This window comes from Cyphomyrmex costatus, unplaced genomic scaffold (genome assembly GCF_001594065.2).
Source record: "Cyphomyrmex costatus isolate MS0001 unplaced genomic scaffold, Ccosl1.0 scaffold687, whole genome shotgun sequence".
Taxonomy (NCBI): domain Eukaryota; kingdom Metazoa; phylum Arthropoda; class Insecta; order Hymenoptera; family Formicidae; genus Cyphomyrmex; species Cyphomyrmex costatus.
In genome coordinates this window covers 122,831-139,679 of record NW_017280252.1, presented here as the reverse complement: position 1 = coordinate 139,679, position 16,849 = coordinate 122,831, and the positions used below count along the sequence as shown (strand labels likewise).

Sequence of the window (16,849 nt, the reverse complement as noted above, 5' to 3'; positions counted from 1 at the left end):
TTAGTAAGAGGAATCAACAGGCTGAATATCTCTTTACAACAATAAAATAGTAAGTAAGTAATAGTTAGTTGTTATTTTTCAATTTTTTTTAAACTTATTTATTGAAATACTTTCATTCATTACACATAAAACAATTTTTATGAAAAGTTTTTTATAGCACTGAAAAATTTTTTAGTGCAACTACACTATAAATAGGAATTAACTACATACTGTTTTGATATTTGGTACATAAATCCAGTGGTTGTATAAAAAAAAACTGTTAAAAAATAATCAAATTCAATGAAAATATGTCAAATAAACGTATTAATTGGAGGCTTACCCGCAGTGCAAAAAAATTTTTTAGAGTTCTGCCAAATTTTTTCATTGTAAGTACACCGTATTGAAGTAATTTTCCGTTGGGTATGACTTTTTATACGGACAGAGTCATCGTAGAGAATTAAATGCCGATAAAATGCAAAATCCCCATGTTATTTGTATGGAAAAAAAGAAGTGCTCGGTGGCACGGCTTAATTTTAATTTATCGGACTATATTGAGTTTCTACATTAATTTTTGGTGCCAAAGAAGAGATCTAGGGGGCGAACAAACTGATTTTTGAAATTTGGGAAATAACGGACACCCTAATATATATATAATAGATTAGTTGAAACAACAACATATATTTTTACATGTCAGACCGGATTGGGAAATGTTTTGTCTCATTGCCGCTATTATAAGAGTGAAGGATACTGTTGAGGATATCGAATTTTAATAACATTGGAGGGGATACGGTTTTAAAACAGTTCGCGCAACATTATTGTATCAGTCACTCTAACGATTTCAATCAGTATGGATTCTCACGTTCAACATGAATTGTAAGTGTATCACTTATATCTATGATAAATATTCTATATCTATGAAAATATTCTATATTTATTCTTTATTGCAGTACACTTAACATTACGGGGAGGACATTTGCACTAACACCCGCAGCGTACAAATTTCTGGAGATCGGGATCGTCGCGGGACCGATGTCCTACGTGGAAATTGCGATTGGAGACACCCGAGGCACCCGCGTCATCCTGCCGTACGCTACGTGGACGATGTTCATCGAAAAACGGGCCAATGTCGAACGATTGGTGCAGTCGACTACTCCATCATTATTGATGCTTCAAAACCTTGTGATGTAACTTGTTAAAATACGCGATGTGAGCACAGTGAAATTATCTTTATGTATAAGTGCATGTATATGAAACCGTCTACCGTACTCTTTATGCTCGATCTAGAACAATGCGTCGATCATGCATATTTCGAATTGTGTAAATATACGAATAGTGTAAGAGATAAATTTAAATATTTCGTGACTTTTTTACGTCAAAATTGTATTGTGAATAAATTTGAAGCGGTAAATGCTTTGCGTAAGATTTATGATAGAAATTCTAATATCGAATGCGAATTAATAATGTATGCTTTAGGTGATATTGTATATCATGCATTACATGATAAATAAATAAATAAATAAATAAATAAATGTATGTGTACATTAAACGTATATTTCTTTAACTTACCATTTTCCCAAGCCTTTCCTCTAATTAAGTATTAGCGCGTTCTATAACGTGTTCTAACATGTCTTAAATTTATTGCGACAAGTTTCAACTTTTCCAAAGGGACGATTTTATCGCAGTCGTAAAGATAAACTCTATTGTTATTATTGACGTCGTCCCTATAGACAAAAAAAAAGGTTTCGATACGGTTAGAGTGCCTTCTTACGATATATTGTACGGTATGCTCGATAGCAGTTACACTGAAAAATAATTGATTGCGTAGTCATTTCTTAAAACTCGAAAATATCTGTTTAATTAAATCGCGTGCGAGAAGGAAACGGAACGAGAGGAAGAGAGAGAACAATATAGTAAGTACAGAACTGCAATAGGCGGGAGAGAGAGGACAACGGGGTAGAAAGAGAGCGCAATAGGTACGAGAGACAATACGTGGGAGAAGAGAAGGAACAAAGTCCCCCTTCCCGCAGACCCCTCCCCTGTGACGTACTACCCCCCCTTCCCTCTAGGGCCCGGCGCGACACCAGCGCCGCCTGGTGGCGGCTCTGTATCCGTGTGAACTTCCCCCTCCCTGCCCCCTCACACATACACATACCCCATATACATACACGCACTAACCATAGTGAGTTAGAACCGGCCTATATATCATACTCTACTGATATCAAATCTTTTGTACAAATGATACATATTATTAGATTTAAGTAAATAAAGATAATATCACGTAGGTTTTTAAAGATGGTACATATTACGTTAATTGTGATCCATAACTTCAACATGGTTTTTTTCTTTTTCTTGTGTACAATATATGAGATTGTACATCAAATCTGCTAATTTGATGGTGGCATTCTCTCGATCATATAAGGATGAATTTATATTTTGTATGCTGAGGATAACTCCAAAGAAGAGTCAAAACGTTCAGAAATAATTTTTTGATTTGTTGAATTTTTTAATTTACCAATAAACGGATTATAACTCACCACTAACTGAGTTGACTCTCATTTACCTGTTCTTGGGAACACTTTACATCGTCTTTCTAAAGAAGAGAGTCCGTAAGAAGATTACATTTTATTGAATCTGAAAATAATATTTTTCTTATTGCGAAAAATATTGTTACCTCGGCCGGGAGTCGAATCCGGATCGCCTGCTTAACGCGCAAGTGTCTTAGCCAATTAGACTACCGAAGCCTTAATAATATTCCTCGCAATAACTGGTATATGTGAAATGACAAACGTTAAATAAAAACAATTGTTAATTAATTTTATTTTACTTAATAATATAATACATATATAATAATAATATAATACATATTTAACATAATAATATAAATAAATTAAAATTGAAAATAGAACTCTCGAGAATGTCAAATAACGAAAAAACGAAACAGGCTAATGAGAGTCAATACTGCGGTAATTAATGCGACTTAATAATTATTTATTATTTGACTTATTGTTATAAGTTGTGTTTATAATAAATAATTATTAAGTCGCATTAATTACCGCAGTATTGACTCTCATTAGCCTGTTTCGTTTTTTGTTATAATAATATAAATAAAAAATACTTTTTGGAAAAAAGTGTAATAAGCAGGAGTCGAATCTAGGAATCGACAGATTGGTAGTCTACAGCTGAGCTCCGGAGCTACGCCATCTTCTCGACAATGGGCTTAACGCGGGAAGTATAACGGTGTAAACTTTAAGCCGGTTTTTCTCAAAAATAGCTGAGTTGTCTCTTATCCCTTTACCAAAGTACTCTAATACTAGAATACTTTAACATATATAAGACTTTTCAAAATCGGTGATTTCAAGTTCGCGCTCTCCCCTTGTAAGACGCTTGAAGTGACCGTTCAGCCATAAAGATGCTATCTCTACATCGTCACTCCATGCACCCCCTTTTGTTTGTTAGATGACAAATAACCATTCAAATTAATTGTTTTGTAGGAAACCGACACCGGTCAAATGTTTGTTGAGCTGTTCCAACTGTTGGTTACGCTCAGTAACGAATGCGAGGTGGGCGGCGAATGGGTGATAGGAGCACCCTTGGTAGAACTGTCATTGTCGGAGCAGATCGTCGTATTGCACAGGATGGATCACTCGGTGCATACGGCGAGATTGTGGGCTATTCAAGAGACCAAGATTATAGCCCACACTTGGGATTTGGACGTATTTTTTCTCCTAGTTAAGGGTGACGTAGTAAATGGTCTTGAAGCGCTGTCTTATCTCAAGGTATTTCTAAAACATATTTTTTATAAAAGAAATACACTGTATTTATTTCCCATCGATTGATTTTAGCTCGCTGATCACACGACAGCATTGTTCATGAATTCTATTAGCGTCCAAGTATATGTGTGCACAAAGATGAGAGCGAAGATCGTTTCCGAAGTCAAAGCGAACATAGAATTACTTCAGGTATGTAATACTACACTGTTAGAAATTTTTGTAGGAATTTTCAGAAACGTGTGACTGAAGCAGTTATCGTTTCTGAAATTTACTAAGTGAGAAAGAAAATTTCAGAAACAGTAACTGCATAAAGCTTCAATCACCCGATTCTGAAAATTCTGTTACTTTAACTGAAAATTTAAGAAGGTTCGAGCGTTAATCGAAATTCAATTTAAAGACTTAATTTTTTAATATGATGTAGATAAACACTGTATACAAATAATCCCACAATTTAAGCAATATTGACCGTATAGTTTTATTGTCATGTCATTCTGAAATTCACCATTTTAACATAGCGTCTTATGGGAGACAGCGGTTCCGAAGTAGATAATTACCGATTTATACACACTCAGCCAACTTAGGACTTTGAAAAACTAGGATTTGACAGATAAAATATCAACAATTGTGTACAAAATAGGACAATCGGATTTGACCGTATGTATTTAAAGCTTTATTGTAACAAAGTTTATCTTTACCTCATGGATTGTATTAGTGGTAACAAATAGTAGTAACAGACTTGACAATGCCGCAGGGCACTGATACAAAGCCGATAAAAGCAGCAATGACATTCTCTCTTCATTCTATTTTCCTTTTTGTTTCCAAAATCGGCCTTTATACCGATTCTGCATTTCTCCCTTATAATTTGCTATGCTCACCATAATATGTCATTGCCCGTCGCGAAGTGCCACATTGCAAAGTGTATACTCGACTTCTCGAGTCGTTAACAATCTTACACATTTGTTAATATTCTATTCACTAATAATTTACTAAGAATACAGCACATAAATAATATCCACAATTTATTACACTAATATTGCGCTTGATTCCAAATCACTATGACAACTTTTTTGCAGTTGCATTTTTGACTTCAAAGTAACGCTCGAACCTCCTTAAAGGAATAAAAAAATTTTTATCGGTTTATTAATTTTAATATTAATATATACAGTTTATAATTACCTTGGCACATAAATATAAATAGTAAGATTATATGAGCGAAGTATGTTTATGTAAATAGCTACGTACATTAGTGTGTCATACGTTTGTATACTTAAACATATCAAATGTATAGTGTAATTTCAGCCGCGCAACATACACACGAGTTTACGTTACCTAAGCTAGCACACAATATACACCGCGAGCACTATATTTCATATTTTCATGTTATGATACAATATAATAAATATTATAGAACATGCTCCGAGAAACGGCTAAAATTGAATGACGCGCATACTGCACGTGAGCCAAATTAATTTATTAGATAATACAATTAAAAACACAATTAAAAAGCCATCATGACGATCGGGTAGAATAGATGCAACTGCAGGTGTTTCGGGTATAATAAATGATGCTTGAAATACTCTTGTGATTATGCTTGTGATATAAATGCTTTATTGCACAAAATGCTTCTTATCCAATATGTCGTTTTGTACAAAGAATGTATAACGAACGAATGAACGCACGAACGAACGAACGTATGAAACGAACTGACACGAACTAAAACGAACTAAAACAAAAGAGCCCCCTTTTCCTCAACTAACGCAAGGATACAAACTTAAAGGAGACAATTCTCTACATGCCGCTCTTTTTTGAAAGAACATTTTTCAACACAAATTAATTAGTTAATAAACTTAAAAGCTATACCTAGCCGACAGATTCTTACCTTCAGGTTCCTTAAGGGATATATTAATAACATAGAAGTAGTATTTAAATATAGTATAATAGTAAGTATTAGATAAACGGAATAAAAAATTTTTTAATTTTTGGGTAAGGCACAAATCCTTTTCGCTGCTCTTTTAACAGTTCCTGTTGCGGTACGGATGGTCACTACTCTGACTATTTTGTCATGACCCGGATGTATTTCTTCAATACGCCCAAGGCTCAATGGTGGCATATTATCTTCTATTAATAATACCAAATCACCCTTTTCTAATTGATTATCTCCTCTTTGCCAACGAGTTCTAGTTTGCAACTGGTGCAAATATTCTTTCTGCCATCGTTGCCAGAAATACTGGCGTATTTTTTGGATATGCTGCCATCTAGTCAGATGATTAGTCTGCGTCTCCAGGTAATTCCACTCTGCTACTCCTTGCAAAGGTGCTTCAATTAGAAAATGCGCCAAAGTAAGAGGTGTTAAGTCATTCGGATCCGCTAATAAGGCTGTCAAAGGTCTACTGTTTAACACACCTTCGATTTCAACTAATAGCGTATAGTATTCTTCGAACGTAAAGAGTAATTCCTTCATAGCGATGACTTTTTGTACTCTTGCCGCAGCTTCCCACAGTCCTCCAAAATGTAGCGAACGTGGTGGGATAAAATGCCACTGTATCTCTTGTACAGCTAACTGTGATGCGATCTGATCCTTTTCTTTGCGTAGAAACTCATATGTTTCTTTCAACTCGTTTGATGCACCCACAAAATTAGTACCATTATCCGAGTAAATGTGCATGCACGTTCCACGCCGGGCACAAAAGCGTCGAAATACTGCCATAAAGGCTTCCATAGTCAGGCTGCTCACCAGCTCGAGATGCACTGCTTTCGTCTTGAAGCATACAAAAACAACTACGTATACCTTAGTGATAGAAATCCTACCTCTTCTATTGCTCTGTCTTAGATTAAAGGGGCCTGCGTAGTCCACTCCACATACTGTAAATGGCCTACTGGATGCTGTAACCCTAGATTCTGGAAGATCTGCCATTATTAACTCTGGAATGTTCGGCCTATATCGAAAACATGGAATGCATTTCTTGATCATCTTCCTCGCTTCTCTTCTGCCTGATAGTGGCCAATATCTAGTTCGCACGGTACTCAATAGCTGTTGCGGTCCACAATGGTGCAACGTCTTGTGTTCTTGCGCTAACAGTATCTCCGTAACGTGATGTTTAGTTGGCAGTACTATTGGGTTTTGATCCAGTGATACGTCTGCTTGTTTTATTCTACCATCAACCCTTATGATGCCTTCCTTATCTAAGAATGGATTGAGAGCTGCAATTGGACTGCTTGGATGCATTAGCTCCTGACGCTTCAGATTATGCAACTCTCTTGGGAAGCACTCTTGTTGAACCATGCGACAGATAGTAATTTCTGCTCTTTGCAACTCTTCAACCGATAGGACTACTGACCTAGGTTTTTCCGATACTCTGATTCTCATCCTCAGACAATAAGCGATAATCCTCTTTAATTTATCAAATGACGAATACTTTTGCAAAATTTCTTGTTCTCTTACCACCGTAAATAATACTTTCTCCTTTGCTTCTGGAATCTCTGTTGTACTGTTAACAGCTATGCTGGGCCACTGATCCTTGTATGGAAGCCATTGCGGTCCATACCACCATAACTTATCCTCTATCAGCTCCTTCACTGTTGCACCCCTAGATAGCACGTCTGCTGGGTTTTGTGACGATAGCACATGTTTCCAATAACATCCAGGTGTTAATGCTTGTATTTCTGTTACTCTGTTAGCATAATATGTCTTCAATTTATGTGGAGAAGTAGCTATCCAGCTAAGCGTAATTGTCGAATTATTCCATAAATATATATCTTTTACTGATAATTTTATTGCTTCAATTACTGCTACGACTAATCGAGCCAGTAGTAGAGCTGCACATAGCTCTAATTTAGGCAGAGATATTCTTTATAATGGTGCCACCTTTGATTTTGATCACATAAGGTAAAATTTATAATTTCCTTGTTCAGTTTTATATACACAATAAATACAAGTTCCGTAAGCTTTCTCTGATGCGTCGCCGAAACCATAAATAGTGATTGTTTGATTTAGATTCTGCGGATTAAAACATCTTCTTATCTGAAGATTACTAAGCTCCAACAATGAGTTATAATACTTGGACCATGTCTCATAAAATGTATCAGGAACTATTTCATCCCAGTCTATATTCAATTTCCATAATTCTTGCATTGCGATTTTGGCTGTTACCGTCACTGGACCGATTGTTTCTAAAGTATCATAAATACTTGTTATCTGCGATAGGATACGGCGCGGCGCTTAGTAGCTTCGTCGTTTTCGTTGAGCTTTATTGAGTATTGTAAAGTATCCTCAGACGCGTTCCAGAGTAGGCCTGATGTTTTTTGCTTGGCGTCTAAAACCATTAGAGGCTCCTTTTCACTTTCTTGGGCTAAGTTTTGCCAATATTCTTTTATCGCTCGCTCTCCACTTTCTGAGTTCAAATCCTGCAGCTCCCAGCAATTCCGATAATTCTTTTCTTAATTTGACTGCCTGTTCTATGGTGTGACTACCTGTTATCACGTCATCCATATAGAAATCCTGCATCAAGGCTTCTGCGGCTGCTGGCCTCGTGATTGCTTCCGGCTGTGTCGCAAGATGTTGTAGGCAACGCATTGCCAGGTACGGCGCAGAAGTTGTTCCGTATGTTATGGTATTCAAGGCGTATGTTTGAATAGCTTCTGTTGGATCTTGCCTCCATACAATCCTTTGTAAATCTCTATCTGTCTCCGTTACCCATATCTGCCTAAACATCATTTTGATGTCCGCTGTTATTACATGCTGATGTAATCGGAATCTTAGCATTATGCTCCACAAATCTTGTTGAAGGTTAGGTCCACTTAATAGCTTTTGATTCAATGCTGCTCCTGTTGACGATTTCGAAGAACCATCAAAAACTACTCTTAATCTTGTTGTCACACTATCGTTCTTTATCACTGGATGATGAGGTAAATAGAATACTTCCTTCGTTGTATTATAATCCGAAGATGTAACTAATGACATGTGTCTTAATTCCTTGTACTTTTTCAGAAACTGATGGAATTCATCATTTAATTGTGGCTGCTGACTGAGTCTTTTCTCTATTGCCAGAAATCTCTTGATCGCCGTGATTTCTGAGTCACCTAGTATAATAGTGTCATCTTTAGGCAAATGTACGATGTATTTACCGTCTGCACCTCTCTTTACTGTTTGTAAGAATTCTTCAACCTCTTGCTCTTGAGCTGAATATCTATGCTCCAACCTCTTTGTTTGCACTTCTTCTTGCTGCCAGAATCTTTCTACCTGATGATTAAGCTCATTATTAACGAGATTACAAACCCGTTCAGTATTACGCATTTTTTAATCAACCAATTCTCCTCCTACTATCCATCCGAGCTGTGTCTCTTGCAGTCTCGGTAATGTGTCGCTTAATTTTCTTTGTTGAGTACCTAATATTTCCTAAAATTTACCGCTTCCTAATAGAATATCTATTTCCCCCGGAATCTGAAAGCTGGGATCTGCCAGACTTAATTCTGCAGGAATATTCCAAAATTGCGTATCGATCCTAACTTGAGGAAGATTTACGGTTATAGCGGGCATAACTAAACAATCTACTGAAGTCGTAATCTCGTTATACATTGATTTAATTCTTATATTAACCGATTCTTTAGCTGTGACACGCATATGATTAATACCGGTAATCGGAACAATATTCTCGGTAGTTCTTAAACCTAACTTCTGTACAATATTCCTAGTTATAATGTTGCTCTGAGACCCGGGATCTAACATAGCTCGACAAACCTTCCATCTGCCCTTCGCATCGCAAACAAATATTTTAGCTGTTGCTATAAAAACTATTGAATCAGGTCCTTTAGCGGCATGTACCGTCACTCTTGCTTCCTTATTCGTGATAGCACAATTCTGTACTGGATCTATCGACGTAACCATCGTACTAGAATTTGCCGCCTTTTCGGTACTTGACAATGTTTGTCCTTGTGCCTTTCAATTTTCCAACGACTCCTCTTTTTCCATATGCAACATAGTATTATGCTTCCTAGAACATAATCTACAAGTAGATGCTATGCATGCTTGCTTATAATGACCCTTACGCAGGCAATTTATACATAACTGACGCTTCCGTACTTCGGTTAACTTATCTGACATAGATAATGCTTTAAACTGATCGCATTTTCAAATATGATGTAAATCATCGCAATATACGCATTTTGACTGTGACATTGTTGCCACTGTTACCTTTTTTGCTGAATTCTTGTTTATTGTGAATTTTACCTGTTCCTGTCTACTCTTTGTACCTTCTACTAGCTCTAGTGTGTGTGCTCGATCTCCCAAGTATTCCTTAAACGCTTCAAGAGTAGGCATAGTATCCAGTGCATTTTTCCTAACCTCGAATTCCCAATCCTTTCGAGTAGCATAATCCAACTTATCGATAAGCAAATAAATAAGGATTGTATCCCAATGAGTGACCGGCTCCTTCAATACTTCTAAAGCTCTAACATGAGTACGCACCACATCGATGAAACTTCTTAACGAAGCATGATTGCTCTTACTTACTGCCTGTAACTCAAAAAGCTCTTTGATATGCTTATTAATAATTAGTTTTTTATTTTCATACCGCTTTGTAATCAAACGCCATGCTGTGACATAATTATCATCTGTTGTTTCTAAAGTGTGAATAACTCGCAATGCATCTACCGTTAATGAACTACGCAAATATTGGAACTTCTGAATATTTGTTAATCTAGTATTAGTATGAATAACTGAGATAAAAGTGTCTTTATACATAAGCCATTGGTCATAATTACCGTTGAATTGCGGAAGTTGTAGCGTTGGTAACTTAACGTTAATTTTATGAACATTTTCATTTACCTGTTGCGTTGGCGGTGGCAGCGCCTGAACCGCTTGTCTTTCTCATACCATTCGCTTGGCTATTGCCAAATACTCAAAATATGCATCTTCCACAGATTGTCTTTCTCTTGCCAATTCTACATCTAAGTTACACAGCTCCTCCAGAGTAGGTGCAGGGTCACGCCCTAATAAAGTTTCTAATTTGATTTCTGCTATGAGCGTTTGCGCCTCATTATATGCACTGTATAGATCCTCGATTCTTTGTATACGTTCGGGTAGCTGTTCTGCTCGTTCTTCGTTATGTTCTCGAACGAATCGAATAAAGGATGTAATCTGACCTTTAATGTTTGTTCGCTTAGCTCTCAATTTCGCCAATGATTCCATTTTGGTTTTGTATGCTATACCACGCCGTTGCGTTCCTCGTGATGAAAATACTTAACCTTGTTTATCGCGCAATGCAGCGCTTACTTGCTTTTGTATATAAATTTTGCTCGAACCTTTTTCCGAGCATCCGGCTCGAAGGACCAATGTTTCGGATATAATAAATGATGCTTGAAATACCCTTGTGATTATGCTTGTGATATAAATGCTTTATTGCACAAAATGCTTCTTATCCAATATGTCGTCTTGTACAAAGAATGTGTAACGAACGAATGAACGCACGAACGAACGAACGTATGAAATGAACTGACACGAACTAAAACGAACTAAAACGAAAGAGCCCCCTCTTCCTCAACTAACGCAAGGATACAAACTTAAAGGAGACAATTCTCTACAGCAGGCTTACTATAACTTCATTTCGCGAATGCTCGATGCCACTACCACCCAGCATTATTTTTAAATAATACGGTTTGGTTGCGTAAAAATGCATTTGATATAATAACTCTCGTTAAAAAGGCGACCATGTTTAAGGAGAGTTCATAAATTTTGCCATATTTCGTCATATTTACGATTAACACTGAACGTACCATGACTGGTCAAATGACCGGTTGTAAACTTTTGATTAGAAAATTCATATAAAATGTTATCGCTTTTTCACATTTAACCTCATGACTTTTTCTATTAAATATATACAATTAATTTTACATCATTTATTTATATTTTTATTTGTTAAATCTGATAAATACGAGTAGCCTAGCGTTATTTACCGCGACAGGTCATTTGACCAAGAGAAATATTTATTGCCTTATAAGAGCATTAGATTCGAAAATCTAATGCGCATTCACATTCTACGTATTATATGAGTTTGTGGTACACTTCTGCTGTTGTACACATTTCGATATATTAATAAATATATCGAACTGTGGTACACTTCGAAGACTGCATTTTCGTTGATTATTGACCACCACATTATGAAACATATAAGAATATGCACAATAGAAGAAGCAAATCGAGTTTTAGAAACTCGGTGTCTATCTCGAGCGAAATTAAATGCATTTGTTGCAATTTTATATGCACAAGGTGCATATAAAGCAAACAATTTAAAAGTTTCTTTTTTGTGGAATAGAACATGGGGCCTTAAATCTTTCTCAAAAACCATGAGCAGAAATTGTTTTGTAGAAATTCTCAGATTTATCCGTTTTGATAAAAAAAGTGCGGAGCCAACGCTTGAAAACAGATAAATTCGCCTTGATATTTGACAATGAGTATAAAATATTGTAAAGACAATAAAACCATAAAAATCTGTTCTAAATGTAAGAAATACGTTTGTGGAAAATGTACATTGAAACCTCTCTGCATCTGTAAAAAATGCGGACCGCAATAAATTATCTATATTATTAAGTTTTTGTTTTTTATACTAATGGAAAAAATACATTTTTGTTTAATTATATATTACCTTAAAGTTACTTTGTTTCATATTTTCTTACCAAAATCAATATTTCTCCATTTAATTAAGAAAAATAAAGCCCTTATCTAAAAATCGGTCATTTGACCGGTTGCGGTATAAATAGGTATATATTAAATCTCGGTACGTTTAGTGTTAAAAAGCCTAAGTAAACATTAGAATTTGCTAACTACAAGAAAGAACGCTCGAGCAACCGAACGGAAGATACCGAAAATCCTATGCATAAAAACATCACGTTGTTTCTTCCTTCGCTGCGAGTACGCGCGCCCATGAGTACTGACATTACCGTAGCTATAAATAGACCGCCCTAAAAGATAGCGGTACTGAAAATTCGATTAAAATTCGTTTAAGGGGGAAAATGTAGATTTCCGGACAAAAAGAACATTCTAGAAAAATTCTCACGGACGACTTACACACACAAAAATAACACCCTCTCACCGCGAGACGTCACCCCCCCTCCCCATCGTTAGTATATAAACGCGACAATTCCGACTAGAAATTAGATCTTACCCAAATAACAATATGTTATCCAAAAGGTTTCTAAAAGATATCTTATTTCTGAATCTGATAACTTAAAGAAACTTCTTAAAGATCACATAAAGATAACTGAATGTTATCTAATGCGTCGTTTTTTGAGAACAGAAAGATGTCACAAAAATGATATTTAAAAGATTTCTTAAATTGGACATCTTTATGATTAACATATATATTCATATTTATGATGTCTTAAAGAAATCTGTTATATGTTAATATATAAATTTCTTTAAAAAGAGAGTTTACAGGTTATGTTTACAGGTTTGAATTAATTAATCTTGCCGTTCACTTCATCAGGGCGAGGAATGCACTGATACGTATCTATTAGCGATTTCGGCTGGGAAAATAAGTGTGCACTGGTGCATATTAAAACCGTTGTACACTGTTAATCTACCACCGCGGCAGTACACGGATATAACATATGCACGAACATGTACATTGTACATGGACTTAACATGCTACAGTGTACACTAGTGCATCCCACCCGAAATTGCTACAAGTATCACTGCACTCCTCGCCCTGATGAAGTGAATGGCAAGATTATGAATTCACAGAACGTTGGCGCGATAATCTACAAACCTTCTGGCATCTCTGAAACAGAATCTTTCCTAATAAGTAACATCAAATGAATTTCTCATAAAAGATATCATAATTATGTCTCGTTTCTGAACTGTCAAAAATCATACAACATATTGATATCTTTTATGAGAAAACAAACTAATATCATTTAGCATGACATCATAAAGATAACAATTTCAAGACATCTCTCAAATCGGATATCTTAAAGAGTTCTCTTGGTAGATTCTCTAATAAATGATTATTATGAGATATCGTTTAGACATTATTTTAAAGATAACTAAATGTTCTCTTGAAAAAGTTCTCTTAAAGTTTTCATTCTGACAAGCATGCTGTCTGGGTATCTTCTCTCTGGAGCGTGCCGAGCATCCTAGAGCACTTTAAAAGTATCTATCTGGCGCTCGAGGAGGAGCGCCTCATAGATTCAACGCATTGGAAGAATATCTCTTGCATTCACAATAATCGCAAGGCGCTTCTACACGAAGCACTTAATTTCATCCGCATATTCATAATCATCTTATTCTTTGCGATCATCCTCTGGCGCTCGAGAAGGAGCACCCGGAGGGAAAATGATCATTACAGTCATTCGAAAATTCTTACTATAGATGGTTTAAAAAGATGAACGTTTGTACGTTCCCGAAGACGTTTATGAAACGCCTAACAAACCGCTCGAAACATTAGTTAAACAATCTTTTCAAACGCGACAATTTCGTGAAGAGTTGCATAATCAATTGGTACTACTTAAACAAAAATATGTAAACATGCTTCTCGGTGATGACAAAGAAAACGTAATCAATCACGTTTATGGTGTATATCAGCGAGAATGGCACGATGATTGGTGACAAACAGTTCGATTTAGATATGAATGACTGTGATCGTAGATGGAGTAAAGTACAAAGGTACATCTGGGTTGTACGTATTAATTTTCAAAAGAATTTCCGATGACGCTATTTACAGATAATGACAAATTAGCGTATAAAAGTATACTGCTGGAAATAAATTCTCATAGACGCTGCCATAATGCGGATAATCCAATATTAGGTAACAAAGGATACAAATATAAGAATATAATAGCACCCTTGGTATCAGGTAAAAAGTTAGAACAGGTATACCATGCACCAGAAACCTAACCGACAAGTCAGGTAAAAAAGTCGAAAATGGTATAATACCACTCTCCATGACCCTAAACGATCATAAAATGGATTATGTTCATTGGGATGATCTTAACGAGCTCGTAGATCGCCTCCAATTGCTTGAGGCCTCATGTCAAGCAGATCACAACGCTGGGCATATTATAAATTGAAACAGGGTATGCAGTCAACATCGAAGTTGATCATCAACGTTTGCATAAGATCTGTGAGATTTTATGCATTATACCACAGTATATACAGTAGCGCAACTCTCTGTCGGCACCTTTGATGTTACCGTAGCTAAAAATAAACTGCACATGCGCGGCCGAGGCGCGTAACCAATCAGGGCACTGTATTCTATCTCACTTCTGCTCTCTGTTTATAACCTTTTCTCTCTTTGTAATTTATGTTCTAGCAATGTCCTAACCTAATTTGCACATTTGAACATTTAATACGCGTACTAACAAGTAACTTTTATAAAATTATCTTAATTTATTCCATTATTCACAGCGAATACAGAAATCTATAGTTCTCGTTTACACTATATAGATATTTAATACTCATAGTGAAAAACGAGACGCATTTGAAAGAGGAAATAAAATAAAAATTAAACATATATAATGCACATTTATTTTATAACACTATATTTTGCAATTAAATATACCCACAAAATATATTATTATTAACTAATTGTACAGCAATATTGTATGTATAGCATATATCTTGTGTATATATAATATATACGCAATTAGAACAGAAAGTCACAATAAAGTCAAAATGACATTAGAATGATTGAAAAATGATTTTTAATGATCATTTTGGAATAATTTTAACATCATTTTGATACAATGATGACTTGTTTTGTTTGGATATATATTATATGGATATATAATTATTTGGATATATAATTAATGTGGTATTTCATATTTTGAAATATCATATATGGCTCGAATAAAATTACTTATATTTATTATATTTTTTTCATATTGAATATAGTAACCGCAGATATTAGGAAATGCAAGAATACTTTCTCTCTCATAATTTTGTAATTTAACTTTTTTTATTTACAATGACAATTATATTATATATGTATTACAGTCAGTATCAATTAAAAAGTTGCGGCAGTTTTTTTTCAAATGGTTTTCATATCTGATTAATTCACTATATCTATTTATTATTGCAATTTAAACTTATATGTTATTTAAAAAACGGATAAAAAATGGCTACGTTTAACAGAACGTTTATTTCGCAACTGCTGCAAGTGTCCTTTGCACTGATTAGAATATATTTTTAAATCTACAACAAATATCTATCTCAGCAGATTTTGGCTAGGATCCATTTGATGCTACGAATGCTTCAAAGCATTTTTGATTGGACAATTAGTATAATTCTTTCTTCTGATTGATCAATCAATAGTTTCGAAGTATTTGTAGCATCAAGTGGACCGTACCCTTTTCATAAAATGATTAAAATAAAACTATTGCTGTTGACCATCAGGAGACGCGGTAGCATGTTCATGTTTCATTCTCCGGCCATGTTCAAAAACTAAGAGACGCTACAAGTCTCTTATCCCGAGCCACCAAAGTCCATTTTTGAGAGGTGCATAACTACTAAAATATAAAAAATTTTAAATCAAACGTTATATGTCCTGAAAGGCGGCATCACCACGAGTAATTTAAGCCAAAAAAATTTTTAATCGGTCAAGCCGTTCTGGAGATATAAGCGGTCAAAGAGTGGTGATTTTAATGAAAAATTAAGAAACGTCTCCTTCTTCTTCTCCTTCTTCTCTGTCCGCATTCAAAATCTGTATTTAACACTCTTTCGTTATTTCAATTTTTTAACATCCTCTCTCACCTTTCACTAGCACCTCCACCATCTTCGGCCCACAGGATCTCCTCCAATCGCCCCTCCCCCTCCCCCTACCACCCACATCCAACGCCACTCTCTTTCGCCGTATTTCACTATATTTCGTTGTTACAACATTTTAACATACTCTCTCACCTTCCACTCACACCTCTACCTTCTTCGATCCACCGGACCTCCTCCACTCGCCCCTTCCCCTCCCCCACCTCCCACCCTCACCACCCTTCTTTTGCGCCGTATTTCGTTACAACTTTTTAACATACATATTAAATAAAACTATTATTTTAAATACTACCAACTGCTGACCGATATGACGTATATTTAAAACAATCGCAGTACTATCACGAGT

At 35.7% G+C, this 16,849-nt stretch overlaps 3 protein-coding genes across 3 annotated transcripts in view; 1 reads left to right on the top strand and 2 right to left on the bottom strand.

The window, feature by feature from the left end:
- LOC108780200 (uncharacterized) overlaps positions 1–3,992 on the top strand; it is an 11,485-nt gene extending 7,493 nt beyond the window's left edge. Inside the window, exons 5-6 of the mRNA XM_018547836.1 lie at positions 3,471–3,755; positions 3,822–3,992. Of these exons, the coding sequence (XP_018403338.1) occupies positions 3,471–3,755; positions 3,822–3,992 (456 nt within the window). The remainder of the gene's footprint in view (positions 1–3,470; positions 3,756–3,821) is intronic.
- A 1,729-nt stretch (positions 3,993–5,721) lies between these two features.
- LOC108780199 (uncharacterized) lies at positions 5,722–7,881 on the bottom strand. Its single transcript, XM_018547833.1, has 2 exons — positions 7,683–7,881; positions 5,722–7,565 (listed from the first exon to the last, which is right to left on the bottom strand). Exons 1-2 carry the CDS (start codon positions 7,879–7,881, stop codon positions 5,722–5,724), a joined length of 2,043 nt encoding a protein of 680 aa, XP_018403335.1.
- A 204-nt stretch (positions 7,882–8,085) lies between these two features.
- On the bottom strand, positions 8,086–9,042 carry LOC108780198 (uncharacterized). The gene has a single exon (XM_018547832.1). The coding sequence runs from the start codon at positions 9,040–9,042 to the stop codon at positions 8,086–8,088; it is 957 nt and encodes a 318-aa protein (XP_018403334.1).
- Between the last annotated feature and the right edge of the window lie 7,807 nt (positions 9,043–16,849).